The sequence below is a fragment of the Bacillus rossius genome, chromosome 2, assembly GCF_032445375.1.
Source record: "Bacillus rossius redtenbacheri isolate Brsri chromosome 2, Brsri_v3, whole genome shotgun sequence".
Classification (NCBI taxonomy): domain Eukaryota; kingdom Metazoa; phylum Arthropoda; class Insecta; order Phasmatodea; family Bacillidae; genus Bacillus; species Bacillus rossius.
The window spans coordinates 534,967-549,544 of NC_086331.1; the positions used below are offsets into that span (position 1 = coordinate 534,967).

Sequence of the window (14,578 nt, forward strand, 5' to 3'; positions counted from 1 at the left end):
CTCCCTGCAGTGTTTTGAGGCTCAGATAACTCTCAAGATTAAACATAAGGTTGCAAAACACATTGTTCAATATTGCCTATGATTCCACAACCACAACCACTTATGTGTATGTGTAATGTTTGTAACCACATAGCTACTTGCAATTTTCATTATTCGTTATGCTCCGATCTTAACTTACCCAACTGGAGTAAAGAAAGTTCACTTCAAAACTAAACAAAATACAACACTATCAAAATAAGCTTTGTTTCTTTGCCAAAATGGCCAGCTTTCTTTCAATTCATGTATTCACAATTCATGTACTCATGTGGATGTAGGTGGTTTAGGTAGTTAAAAGTGTAGGTGTTTGTGGTGTAGGTAATTGTGATGTAAGTGGTTGTGGTGTAGGTGGTGGAAGTGGTTGTGCTATAGCTGGTGTAGGTGAATGTGGTTTAGATGGTTATAGTATAGATGGTGATTGTGGTGTAGATGATGGTTATGGTGTAGGTGGTCATAGTGTAGATGTTGGTTAAAGTTGTGTTAAATATGTTGGTTAAAGTTGTGTTGTAGGTGGTTATTAAAGTAATGGTTTTATTTATAACATGTCTACCAATGGTTACAGCTAGTTAACTTTAGAGATGGGCACAACACAAAAAAAAGATACGCAATAGACAAAACATAAGACTAACTGACAGGACTAACAAAATTAAACCAGACACTATAAGGTGGAAGACAGGCACTACCTGCAAGGTGGACACTAGCCACAAGACGGGCACTACCCCGCAAGGTGGACACTAGCCACAAGACGGGCACTACCCCGCAAGGTGGACACTAGCCACAAGACGGGCACTACCCCGCAAGGTGGACACTAGCCACAAGACGGGCACTACCTGCAAGGTGGACACTAGCCACAAGACAGGCACTACCCTGCAAGGTGGACACTAGCCACAAGACACGCACTACCCCGCAAGGTGGACACTAACCACAAGACGGGCACTACCCCGCAAGGTGGACACTAGCCACAAGACGGGCACTACCCCGCAAGGTGGACACTAACCACAAGACGGGCACTACCCCGCAAGGTGGACACTAGCCACAAGACGGGCACTACCCCGCAAGGTGGACACTAGCCACAAGACGGGCACTACCCAGCAAGGTAGACACTAGCCACAAGACAGGCACTACCCTGCAAGGTGGACACTAGCCACAAGACGGGCACTACCCCGCAAGGTGGACACTAGCCACAAGACACGCACTACCCCGCAAGGTGGACACTAGCCACAAGACACGCACTACCCCGCAAGGTGGACACTAGCCACAAGACGGGCACTACCCCGTAAAGTGGACACTAGCCACAAGACGGACACTACCCCGCAAGGTGGACACTAGCCACAAGACGGACACTACCCGGCAAGGTGGACACTAGCCACAAGACGGGCACTACCCTGCAAGGTGGACACTAGCCACAAGACGGGCACTACCTGCAAGGTGGACACTAGCCACAAGACGTGCACTACCCCGCAAGGTGGACACTAGCCACAAGACACGCAAAACCCCGCAAGGTGGACACTGGCCACAAGACGGGCACTACCTGCAAGGTGGACACTAGCCACAAGACACGCACTACCCCGCAAGGTGGACACTAGCCACAAGACACGCACTACCCCGCAAGGTGGACACTAGCCACAAGACACGCACTACCCCGCAAGGTGGACACTAGCCACAAGACACGCACTACCCCGCAAGGTGGACACTAGCCACAAGATGGGCACTACCCCGCAAGGTGGACACTAGCCACAAGACGGGCACTACCCAGCAAGGTGGACACTAGCCACAAGACAGGCACTACCCTGCAAGGTGGACACTAGCCACAAGACGGGCAGTACCCCGCAAGGTGGACACTAGCCACAAGACACGCACTACCCCGCAAGGTGGACACTAGCCACAAGACACGCACTACCCCGCAAGGTGGACACTAGCCACAAGACGGGCACTACCCCGCAAGGTGGACACTAGCCACAAGACGGGCACTACCCCACAAGGTGGACACTAGCCACAAGACACGCACAACCCTGCAAGGTGGACACTGGCCACAAGACGGGCACTACCTGCAAGGTGGACACTAGCCACAAGACACACACTACCCCGCAAGGTGGACACTAGCCACAAGACACGCACTACCCTGCAAGGTGGACACTAGCCACAAGACGGGCACTACCTGCAAGGTGGACACTAGCCACAAGACGGGCACTACCCCGCAAGGTGGACACTAGCCACAAGACAGGCACTACCTGCAAGGTGGACACTAGCCACAAGACGGGCACTACCCCGCAAGGTGGACACTAGCCACAAGACACGCACTACCCCGCAAGGTGGACACTAGCCACAAGACGGGCACTACCCTGCAAGTTGGACACTAGCCACAAGACGGGCACTACCCCGCAAGGTGGACACTAGCCACAAGACGGGCACTACCCCGCAAGGTGGACACTAGCCACAAGACGGGCACTACCTGCAAGGTGGACACTAGCCACAAGACATGCACTACCCTGCAAGGTGGACACTAGCCACAAGACATGCACTACCCTGCAAGGTGGACACTAGCCACAAGACAGGCACTACCCTGCAAGGTGGACACTAGCCACAAGACGGGCACTACCCCGCAAGTTGGACACTAGCCACAAGACGGGCACTACCCCGCAAGGTGGACACTAGCCACAAGACACGCACTACCCCGCAAGGTGGACACTAGCCACAAGACACGCACTACCCCGCAAGGTGGACACTAGCCACAAGACACGCACTACCCCGCAAGGTGGACACTAGCCACAAGACACGCACTACCCCGCAAGGTGGACACTAGCCACAAGACACGCACTACCCCGCAAGGTGGACACTAGCCACAAGACACGCACTACCCCGCAAGGTGGACACTAGCCACAAGACGGGCAGTACCCCGCAAGGTGGACACTAGCCACAAGACACGCACTACCTGCAAGGTGGTCACTAGCCACAAGACGGGCACTACCCTGCAAGGTGGACACTAGCCACAAGACGGGCACTACCCCGCAAGGTGGACACTAGCCACAAGACGGGCACTACCCCGCAAGGTGGACACTAGCCACAAGACACGCACTACCCCGCAAGGTGGACACTAGCCACAAGACACGCACTACCCCGCAAGGTGGACACTAGCCACAAGACGGGCACTACCCCGCAAGGTGGACACTAGCCACAAGACGGGCACTACCCCGCAAGGTGGACACTAGCCACAAGACGGGCACTACCCCGCAAGGTGGACACTAGCCAAGTAATGTCAATGTGTAATATTAGTAATAAAATAGAGAAAAATAATACCTAGATAATGTTATACAATTACAAGGATAATATATATAAAATTTACCAAATTTTGAAATGCCAGAGAATAAGCAGTTTTTTGAATTGATTATTATAAACACATTGACTAATTTATAAAACTTGACAGAAATAAAATACATGATTAGAGTCACCATACATCATGCAACTTATATTAAAATATAATTAAGGTGTTATTTAGTGCCTCAAATTATTTTTTTGGCAATTTTTTTAAATTGGTTTAACTGTGGCTGTTCAGGTGTTTTGCTGTAAAGTTTCTTAAGCCCTTCTTGCACTAATAAGCTGTCAAATATACGCCAGGTTTTCGCTTGTTTGTTTAACTTCAAAAGATAATAATTTTCTTGGGTGTAAGATAATAATGTTCTTGGGTGTGTAAAGTTGGCAACATTGAATTTCATTTTATATAATTGTATTCAAAAATTTTGTTTGAAATTTTTAAAAACAATACACGTTTTGGTGAATGATGAAATGAGTTTCGTTTGACGCGGAGGCCACGGTCAGCGAGGCGAGGAGTGTGATGCAAGACCTGCTGAGGATGGACGACTGCAGCCAAGGAGAGCAGGGCGGACGATGTGTCACAGCGAATCAGCCCGCAAGGTGCCGTGCTGTGCTGGCACACGGAACACGAACCTACGAAGTAGCTTCGCAAGAAGCCCTTCCTGGCCTGCCCCATGGAAGTTTTAGAAACATTAAATCTTTATGCACATTTAAAATAAATAAAATAAATAAATAAAACTTTTACAAGTCTGCGAACCTTTTTATAGTAACAAAAAGAACTGGTTGTTTTTAATATTTCCTATAATTTGACATTTTCGGGCCCACTGTTAAAGAACTCCAACGATGGAGTTGTGAGTGGCCAAGATAACTGCGCACTTAGCAAGGTAGCTTGCTGTGTGGTGTGGGGAAACTTATAGTGAGCAGACTGTTCCCTGCTAGGTAACATCACAGATAGTTCTTGTTTCCTACAATGGACGGTAACTGGTAGTGGAGCTTGGAAAATTCTTTTTCAGCTCTTGATCTCATGGCAAGTGACAATTTACACTTTTGTACCTGTTTTGGTGTAAGTTTATAGTGATAAAGAGAGACTGATGATTTTGTCTAAGGTGTGCAACCAACACCCCGCAGTGGCCTTGTTATTTGTACACTTGAAACCTCTTTTTCTGGTTGTCTAAAATACTTTCTTCAAGCAGACTTTAAGCTGTAAAGATGAATAAGTGGTTTTAGTTTTAGTTCAGTAAAACACTTCCCCTCGCAGAGTTATTTTAGGCCATAGAGCGGGACTCTCAACCTGAACTTTTGATACAAAGATACATATATAATTCTACACAATATATTTACAAATGTCCTGTTTTGGCGTCCGTCACAACTTTGTAGAAAAGAACAATTTGGGTGGGGCAGTATTTTCAGTCAGGGGCCCCTGCATTTATGAGACAAACTGAAACTCAAATTTATTTTGAAATACAATTTAAGTGTTCTGACAAGAATACGTTAGCAGTTTTCCAGCACAGCGTACATGATAAAATCCCTTGTTATATTTGGACCTAATTTTTTTAATATTAATTTAGTAAAGTAAGATAACTATGTAATGTAGGGAGTTAAGAGGACTTCTTATAGGACTATATGCTCTTTAAATATGTCTATGTTGCAAGCATGGTATTTGCCCTCCCTTTATATGGACAGTAATTTGGTAACTGTTTTTTGGCAGTTCTTAATATTAGTGTGCAAGGGGTTAAAATAGCAGATAGTATATTGGTTCTGGCCACTGAGATTTTTAAGAAAATTGTATCCTGGTATATAAAAGTGTACACCTTTTCTATCCTAGTGGTTGCTAGTCAAGTTGTGCGTTCGTATTTAATAAATGTTTTCTAAATAAAATCAGAAGTTTTTATCGTATTTTTGACTCAATTAGGTATTTTTCAGTGATCTGCAAATCATCAACAATAGGGAGTAAGTGGTTTTTGGCTGAGATTTTGTTCTTTGAACAATTATTTAATTTCAGTGTTTTACTTAATCCCCAGCCCGAGACTCAGTTTTTGGTATGTTCCCTGTAATGTGATAAATACATACCACAATTCAAGAAACAACGTTCTCATGAAGACACGCTAATTGGACATAGCACGTGGGCAGTCAAAATTGACAGGCACTTACTTGACATAAGGTAAGCATCAACTCTCACAATTAAAAACTATAATAAGAAATTTAATTCATTGCTACTCCACAGTGATACGACATTGCATCCTACAGCATTGACAATAAGACAATTGCGAAACTTCCCATCAGCACCTCAGTTGTGGATAGATGCAGTGATTCTACTTCAAACCACTGTAAGACAGGTCACACCCACTTGCTGTGCACTACTATTGGTTATCCTTGTTCTCACTACTCTCCATGACCTTCCCATTTAAAGCTCGCTACACCTCTCTCCCCGTCCACACCTCATGTGGTTCATCACATTTCCCCTTCCCCTCAGTGCTCCAAACTTCCTCAACTAATTGTCTATTACAGTCAACTCCAATGATGTTAATCACACAAGCACTGCTGAGGCAAAAAAATGCACCTCTAGTCATAGAGTCCTAATCACAGAAGGATAATTTTATTTTATTTTTTAACAAAAAAAAACTGTTTTCTTGGTGTGAACCAGGTTTTTTATTTAAATTGTCTATTTTTGTTCTTACCACATTCAAACTAAATATATCTGATTCAAATTGATTAATGATTTTAGACAACATTCCCAACTGAAAGTAACAAAAATAAGTTTATATTTATTTTTAATAACACCCATAAAATTGTTTCTCCATTTGTCCACTGATAATTCTAATGTAAAAGATTTTGCACAAATATGTATCTAAAAAAGAAAAAAAAAAGTGACAGTACTAAACTCACCAAAACCTAAGAGGTTGTAAATGTTTAAAACCCTTTTTTCCTTTCAATCATCGATTATCAGTTATTAAAATCAAAATAACCACAGAGCAAACCTTGCATTCCTCACACATTTTTATACTGTTAACAGCTTCTTCTGCCAGATAACTGACATTTGAACATGACTATGTGTCAATCCTGTTCTCTTATATACACTGCCTACTTTGGTCATAACTGCTGCAAATATAATTGGTTCATTATGGGCATTTGACAAGCCATTAAATCCAAGAGACATTTTCATTTTCCAGAGTAAGGGAACACTTTTATTTCATCATAAATAGCATCTAGTAATGGCCCACTTATTTATTTTGTGTGAATGAGTATAACCTGGGCGAAGCTGTTGCATGAGCTCCACAAACTTAGGATGTTCGATATCACAAAAAGATGTATTTGTTGCAAATACAAAGTGAGCTACTTGCTGATCTAAAGTCTTTTTCTGCATTTGTGTTGATCAAACTATGTATGAATCAATTGATGTATTTCTTTTAACAGAATAAGAATTGCTTATTTAATTATTATTTTTTTTAATTTCAGAGTAGTATTTGGCTGGGTATGGTTTATAACTTATTCAGATAATTTAAATAAGATCTTGATATGTATATAATGTTTGTTTACTTGTAAATCTCAAGAAACATTAATGACTAAACTTTAGATGTTAATAGAGAGAAATTAAAAACTAAGTCTATTTAAAAAATATGCATTTTAGAAAAAAGAGTTTTTTTAACAACCATTATATTTTTTTTTTTATAAAAACCACTTGGTTTAAACCCTGCGGTGGCAACAGTTTATCCCAGTCCACGTTGTCTTGCACCGTGAACGTGTCATCAGCCAACTCGTTTAACTGGTACATGTTCAAAGGTAAAGTCTAGCCCAGCGCATGAGTTTGGTCAAACACTGGCTGTCGGTATCGTTGACACTCTTTAAGGCTCACACCACACCTAGGCACTCCCACTCGTTCATGCTGTGACTGCATCACCAAATGTTGCACTAGCGTACTCAATTACTCTGTGTTGGCATTCCTTCTAGCCAGGCTAGCAGGCTGCGTTTGTCCACCGGAATAGTTGTATGATGCACAGATATTATGTCATATGCGCAGCCACTATGGAAAACCCCAGAATGAAGGCGTGGACCAGTTGGCAAGACCAATGAATTCTGGAGTGTGTGTGGTGGTGGTTTGTTTACAATTTCTTCAAGCTGTTTTTCAGTCAGCCGGTTACCTTCTGCAATGACTACCAACCCTAGGAAAATCTAATTCCATGGTGACCAAATGAAATTTCTCTTTGTTGCAGGTGAGGCAGTGCGTTGCCAGCCTTTATATCCAGACCAATGCTAGATGGTGCATGTGCTACTCCCACGTTTGTGACCATAAATGATACTGCCTAAATATGCGGCCGCAAACTTGCCTGTGTTACAATTGTTCTCCAGTACATGAGTCATTATATTTTAAAATGTGACAGGTGAATCCTGAAGGCCAATGGGCATAGCACATAATTGTATTCTGCGGCCGTCCGGGGTCGTGAAAAATGTTTTCTGATGGTCCAGAAGAGTGTACTGGAACTTAACAATAGCCAGACTTCAGGTCGAATAATGTGAATATTTTTGCTATCCGAGCCCTGCAATAGTGCACAAGATGTTCAGGAATGGGGGAAGGGCGTTTACTGTCAGCTTGTTTATTGGTTTGAAGTTTACACAAAAACGTAACGTCCCGTCTTCATTCTCTGCCATCACCATCTGAAAGTTATAGGGTGTCTAGCTTGGTTCTATTATCCAGTCAAGCAACATTTCCTGTACTTGATCCAGAGGGTCTGTCGACCTGTATGTCCATAGCTGCCCGGGGGTATAAACATAGTGTCACGTGCAGTTACGGTGGTACGTCTCCACACACTGCACCGTTGCATGGTGCTCATGAGGAACACCATGTTTCAACTCGCCAAGACTGACCATGTGCTGAGCTGCTGGTGGTGAGTGCCTGGCACTGTGGACCGACAGTCAACCAAACTTCACAAGTACAATGAGATACTGATTATTTTAAAAAATTAACATTGTGCTACAAAATTATTTGAAAGAGTGTAATCTGGCTAACTTTTCTATGTGTGAGCAATTAAGACTACTGGCATGAAAACTGTGATTTTAAGAATATAAATACAAAAGAAGACAGATTAAAAACAAATTTGCATGGTACTTCTAATATTTTGAGTCACACCAAGATGAGCTATTGATTTTTGAGGGTTCTTTTACTTTTCATGTTGAGACAAGTTCTCAGAATTGCAGAATGTCACAGTAAAAAATGCAGTTGAAAGAGAAGATTTTTGCACATACTTACATAAATAAATGCATGTTTTTACAATAAAAACACTGGTATCAGTGGGTAGTAATTTGTTAACTAACTACAAATATTTGTAAGTTCATGTATATGAAACAATACAGCTACATGAACATTTACTAATTCAGCAATTTGAGAATCTGTTTAACACCCAATTCAACTAGAAAACAAGTGACAAAGAGAGCCAAACAAATCATAATATTTTAAGAATATTTCTGAAAATGGCTTACCTTTATCACTGAAATCATCAACTAAAATTATTTCTTTAAGTAAATGCACTGGTGAACGATTAAGTACACTATAAATAGTTCTCAAAAGCGAGCTCCATGCTTCATTTGTAAATATAATTATAATGCTTGCACTGGGCAAGTCTGGACCATACTCCACACTCTTGCACCTACAACAAAATACAGTCTAAATTCAAGATCAGAATATCACAACATTCTTTGCAGAGACAAGAATTGAAAACAATACAGGCCTAGCTACGATATTTATTGGGAAACCTACATTATTGAAATTTAACAAAAAGTTACCATTTCACCTGTTGCTGTGAGACCAATTACAATTAGCTTTTGTGTTACAACACAACTGTTGTATGGCTTTTGCTCAACTTTATTTCGTAGGTATTTACTTTATTTTGGTTTTATGTTATGGCGAACTAGTTTGTGTGTGTGTGTGTGTGTGTGTGTGTGTGTATATATATAAAAAAAGAATCAATGCAGTATCCAAACAAAAGCTTACATATATATATATATATATATATATATATATATATATATATATATATATATATATATATATGTGTGTGTGTGTGTGTGTGTGTGTGTGTGTGTGTGTGTGTGTGTGTGTGTGTGTCTGTGTCTGTCTGTATATGTGTGTGTGTATATGTGTGTGTGTGTATGTGTGTGTGTATGTGTGTGTGTGTATGTGTGTGTGTGTGTGTGTGTGTATATATAAGCTTTTGTTTGGATACTGCATTGATTCTTTTTTTTTTCATGTTATTCATGTTAATGTAATGTCATCATCCATCTTATTAATACTTGGAATCCTTTGTGTATTTTAATTCTTGAAATCATCTCAAGAACAATAAGATTTGAAGGACTATTTTAAAAGAACTTTATATTTTAAAACAAAATGTAATTAAATTTTATCTTATAATTATTGAATAATTTAATTATGAAAAATTGTGTTATGACAGTAATAGGCCTATTTGGTTGTTCTCAGTGCAGTAATATGTACCTATGTGCTTTAGATCTAAGTTTGCCATCTTTGTTATATTACATCTATGATCATCTTGGTTAGCAATATTATGTCAACTCAACCTTTTTCATCTCATTGGCCATGATGTACACAGGTTTTAAATTTTGATTTTCATGCTGTGAATTTACATTTTTGCCTCTAGGTTAAGCATTTAGTAACTTAATATACCCCAATGACATTGATATTGTTTGTTTGGACATAGGTGTAAAACTTGGTACGATATTGTGTTACTTAGCGATGCCTGGCACTGACAATACGGCACGTCATGCAATTCCACTAACTTCTTGTTTTGACTGGAAGCAGTGATTTCTTACAGCAACCAGGCAAACATGGATGTGTGCACAATTGCATCTTTTTTAAAATTCTGCATGATTTGAATTCACCAGGATGAACTTTTGGGATCAACAACTTCAGTTCACCAAGCTGTTTGCGCACATTGACAGTCGAGGATTTAAACATAGGCCTACAAGAAGACTAATTTTTTTTTTTGTAAAACTTAATTTTCAAAATTCGGTAAATATGTAGTTGAGCGGTATTTGGGGAAAAAAATGTTAAAAATCCAAAAATACCTTTATTAGACGCTCTTCAACTTCCTCTTTTCATTAAAAGCGGCGGAGGTAAGAAATTCCAAATACTTTCGGAGATATCGAATTTTTAAATTTTATCATATGTAGTTGAGCGGTATTTGCGAACAAAAATGTTAAAAGTCCGAAAATACCTTTATTAGATGCTCTTCAACTTACTCTATTCATTAAAAGCGGCGGAGATAAGAAATTCCAAATACTTTAGGAGATATCGCGGTTCTTATTTTGCATACAAGACCTGTGTTTATCTTTCGACCGTCGCCATTTTTTTATTTTGCCGTGTGTTTGTAAATGCCTAATTAATGAAAATGGTCGATTAGGTCAGGTCAGTTACATTATAAATACTTTGAAACTAAGCGTACATTAGAAATAATATGAAATTATTTCAATGGTTCTTTAGTTTTAAAGTATTTATAATGTAACTGACCTGACCTAACAAACCGGGACAAAGGATGAACAGAAACAACTCACGTAATTTTTTTTTTGTTTTTTTGTTACTTATTACTTGCGCAACAATATAAAAAAAAAGACTTTAAAATTAGAAACGTTAAAAACTCGCCTAAGTTGGAGGCGGTAATTAAACACCGTTTTAAACAATAAATGAAGTAAATAATCACGTATTGGTTCATTTGAATTCTGGCCTATCACGAACAATCACGTGACATCATTATCCAATAAAAAAATAGATGCTCGTAAACAAGAAACAATGGTGAAAGCCACATGAACGCACTGCTATAATTGTGATGAAATTTAAAAATTCGATATCTCCTAAAGTATTTGGAATTTATTATCGCTGCCTCTTTTATTTTAAAGAGGAAGTTAAAGAGCATAGAATAAAAGTATTTTCGGATTTTAAACATTTTTTTTCGCAAATACCGCCCAACTACAAAATTTACCCAAAATTCTAATATCAGTGTAAGGGTGTCCATTAAATGGCCATCATCTTTTTTAAATATGAATGTATCTTTAAAGAAAATTTTGTAACAGTCTCACTATAAGCATTATAACGTGAAATTTTATAAGATATTAAAAATTACTTAATACTTGTGTTGTGGAAATGATGAGGAAATTAATTTCGGTATTGTGTTGTATACTTGAATAGGTAGGGCTGAAGTATAGAACATGATACCGAGGAAAATATTACTTCGGTATTGTCTCCCATACTAGAGTAGGTAGGACTTAAGTATAGAAAACAATACCGTGGGCAATACTAATTCGGTATCATGTCTGGTAAATACTCGGACAGAGTATGGCACTGAAAGAAATGGAAAGAAAAAATTGGAAAACATGGTTTTCACACACTAAACATTTCAAATGAATTTACCCTGAAGGAATGGTTACTCAATTCCTAATAGTTTATGAAAAATAAAAGTTTATAACTTACCTTATTATACCAGCATCGACATCACGGCTTCGTGGAAAGAATAAAGTAAATAAAAATGTAAAATATGTTTTTAAAATACTAGAGACGTGCCTAAATTTACCCTGGAAACCTGGTTTCTTAATTCTTACTGGTTCATGAAAAATCACTGTTTACAGCTTACATTACAATACCTGTGTTTTAACACTATCGCCACCATTCATTGATTACCTGGGATCATGTATCTCTTCGTTTAGCACAACTGTAGCCAAACTATGCTGAATTAAAAATATGCTAATTCTTTCATTTCATATACTGAAGTTTATCCCTGAATCCTGAAGGCTTGATCCTGATGGCAAGATCCTGTTGGCTTGCTCCTGTGGTACATGATGCTTGCTGTTTTAATTCAGTAAGTTGGAAGATCCTGTACATAAAAAAAATTGTCATACAATAAATTATGATCTAAGTCAAAGAAAAATGAATTTTTTCAACCTACAATCATAATTCTTAATTATTTCACAATTTCTTTAATGTGCAGATTCTTCCGATGTACTGAATCAAAACAGCAAGCTTCATGTACCACAATATCAAGCCAACAGGTTCTTTCGACGTACTGAACTAAAACAGCAAGCATCATGTACCACAGGATCAAGCCAACATGATCATGCCAACATGATCATGCCTTCAGGATCCAGGGATAAACTGGTATACATGAAACACCAGTCATATTAAACACAGAATAAATGCTGTAATCAAATAATTCCTTCGAAAGACTGAAAAATTCAATGTGTCAGCCAATTCAGTGCACAGCACGTATTCCTCAAAGAAAATGAACAGCTTTAGCAATTCTATTCGAATTTTTTACTCTCATTAGACTCGCCCATTACAACGCGACTCAAAATAGTGTGCACTTTAAATGCAATGGAACAAAACAAACATTTCATAATAAAATTGCTTATTATAATAAAACAAACATGAAAACATTAAAAATTCCTTACTATTGCAATACAGTCACTATTTAAACAAATTTAATTATTAGACCACCACCTACATTGACTAAAGTTCTCTAGAAACAAATTTTAAAAGTATATGGAAAACATATACCTATTCCTATTTTTTGACGGGTAAATAATGAATGGCGGCAGCCGCGTAAAAACATAGGTATTGTAATGCAAGATATTAAAATTTAATTTTTTCACAAACTAGTAGGAATTACGAAACCATTCCTTTGGAGTATATTTAGGGATGTGTGTAGTGTAGGAAAACCATGTTTTATTTTTTTTTTTCTTTTCGTACTCAAAATCCGCTCTGTCCAAGTATTACCTTGTGTCATATACTAGAATAGGTAGGCCTGTAGTAAAGAATACGATACCCAAAAGATAGTTTGATACAGAAACATGGTTTGTGCAAAACAATCATGTGAATGTTCCCCACCCAAAACCCCCATATTCCCGCACTTGTCCCACAAGCATGTAGGGAAGGCAATGACGTCAACACCGCAATGTTGGGGACGTCACCAATATTGTTATATTGGGATCTAGACTACTCCCAAAAAAATTATATGGAAATTATTTTTTTATATCACAGTAGCTTCTAGCATGAGCAATTATCTCCAAAACTACCCTCACGATTTTATGCTATTTTTAATATACGTAACATAACCACTCTTAAATGGTCAATTACTAGTTAACTACTTGAAATATCACAATGCCCTCACATGACTGCAAAAAATGCCAGAAGTTAAAAAATAAAAATTTTATTCTAATTTTTATAGCAGAGTAGATCTCCTACAGAATTACCGCGTTTCTTGCAAAGTTTATAACTAGCATATAACCCTACACAAGTAACATAGATGAATTAAATACTTACAGTGTATTACGAGGATCTGGCAGACTACGAGTTAGTGAAATTTTATCGCTTAGAAATAAATTGAATGCTTCTTTCTTCATTATTTCTTTTGCAACAATTGCATCTTCACCTTTTAGAGTAACTGCTACGCCACCTTCACCTAATCCTGGCACGATCATAGCCGACTCTTTAAAAAGTAATACTTCATATGCACTATCATTGCGTTTTAAAATTTCGTTTTCACTGTTGCTTTCATTGTGCGTAGTAATTTGTTGAGCGCTCTCTCCTGCTTTCATATCTTTCAACGTTAAGCTACATAAAATTAACCAAACTAACAATACCAAAAATATTAGAAAAACATAACACCGCCTCCCGCTAAGCCGCCTGCAGTGACATCCTCTAAACAACATTGGTAATCGATCTAAACACTAAAATATATATTACTTTCAAAAAGTAACTATACGACTTAATTCACCGGCCTCAAAATTTGAGTTTACATTAGTGATAGGAGAGGACGTTTGTTCGTAAACCATTCGTTCAATTGTTTTTTTTTTTTTATTCGGATAGTGGCCTACAGCATGAAGCCCACGGCCATAGTTCAGAGTGTCGGGAGCATGTTAATCAGAAGAGGAGGCTAGAGAATAAACTACATCTTCTTGGTAGAGGCCCGTCTACCGAGGGTGGAGTAGGCCGTGGAGCATGGAACAAGGAGTTGGGGAGGGCCGGTCACCAAGGAAGTTACAAGAGCAACCCCAGGGTTAAAATGTGATACCATTGGACAAAAAGTAAGCGATGATTGCCAAATATGCAGCGTGGGTGGAGGTGTATACCATATTAGGGTATGATAGTGGGGACGGCAATTCCAGTTCTTGAAAAGTACGTAGGAGGTGCGTTCTCGCACTCAAATGGGGACATTCCAATAAAAGATGCTGA

At 39.2% G+C, this 14,578-nt stretch overlaps 1 protein-coding gene across 1 annotated transcript in view; it reads right to left on the reverse strand.

The window, feature by feature from the left end:
* The window catches only part of LOC134529894 (polypeptide N-acetylgalactosaminyltransferase 1-like), an 85,872-nt gene extending 71,632 nt beyond the window's left edge, over window positions 1-14,240 (reverse strand). The window contains exons 1-3 of the mRNA XM_063364452.1: window positions 14,221-14,240; window positions 12,029-12,097; window positions 8,824-8,990 (exon numbers count right to left, since the gene is read on the reverse strand). Coding sequence (XP_063220522.1) covers window positions 8,824-8,990; window positions 12,029-12,097; window positions 14,221-14,240 — 256 coding nt within the window. The remainder of the gene's footprint in view (window positions 1-8,823; window positions 8,991-12,028; window positions 12,098-14,220) is intronic.
* Window positions 14,241-14,578: the final 338 nt, after the last annotated feature.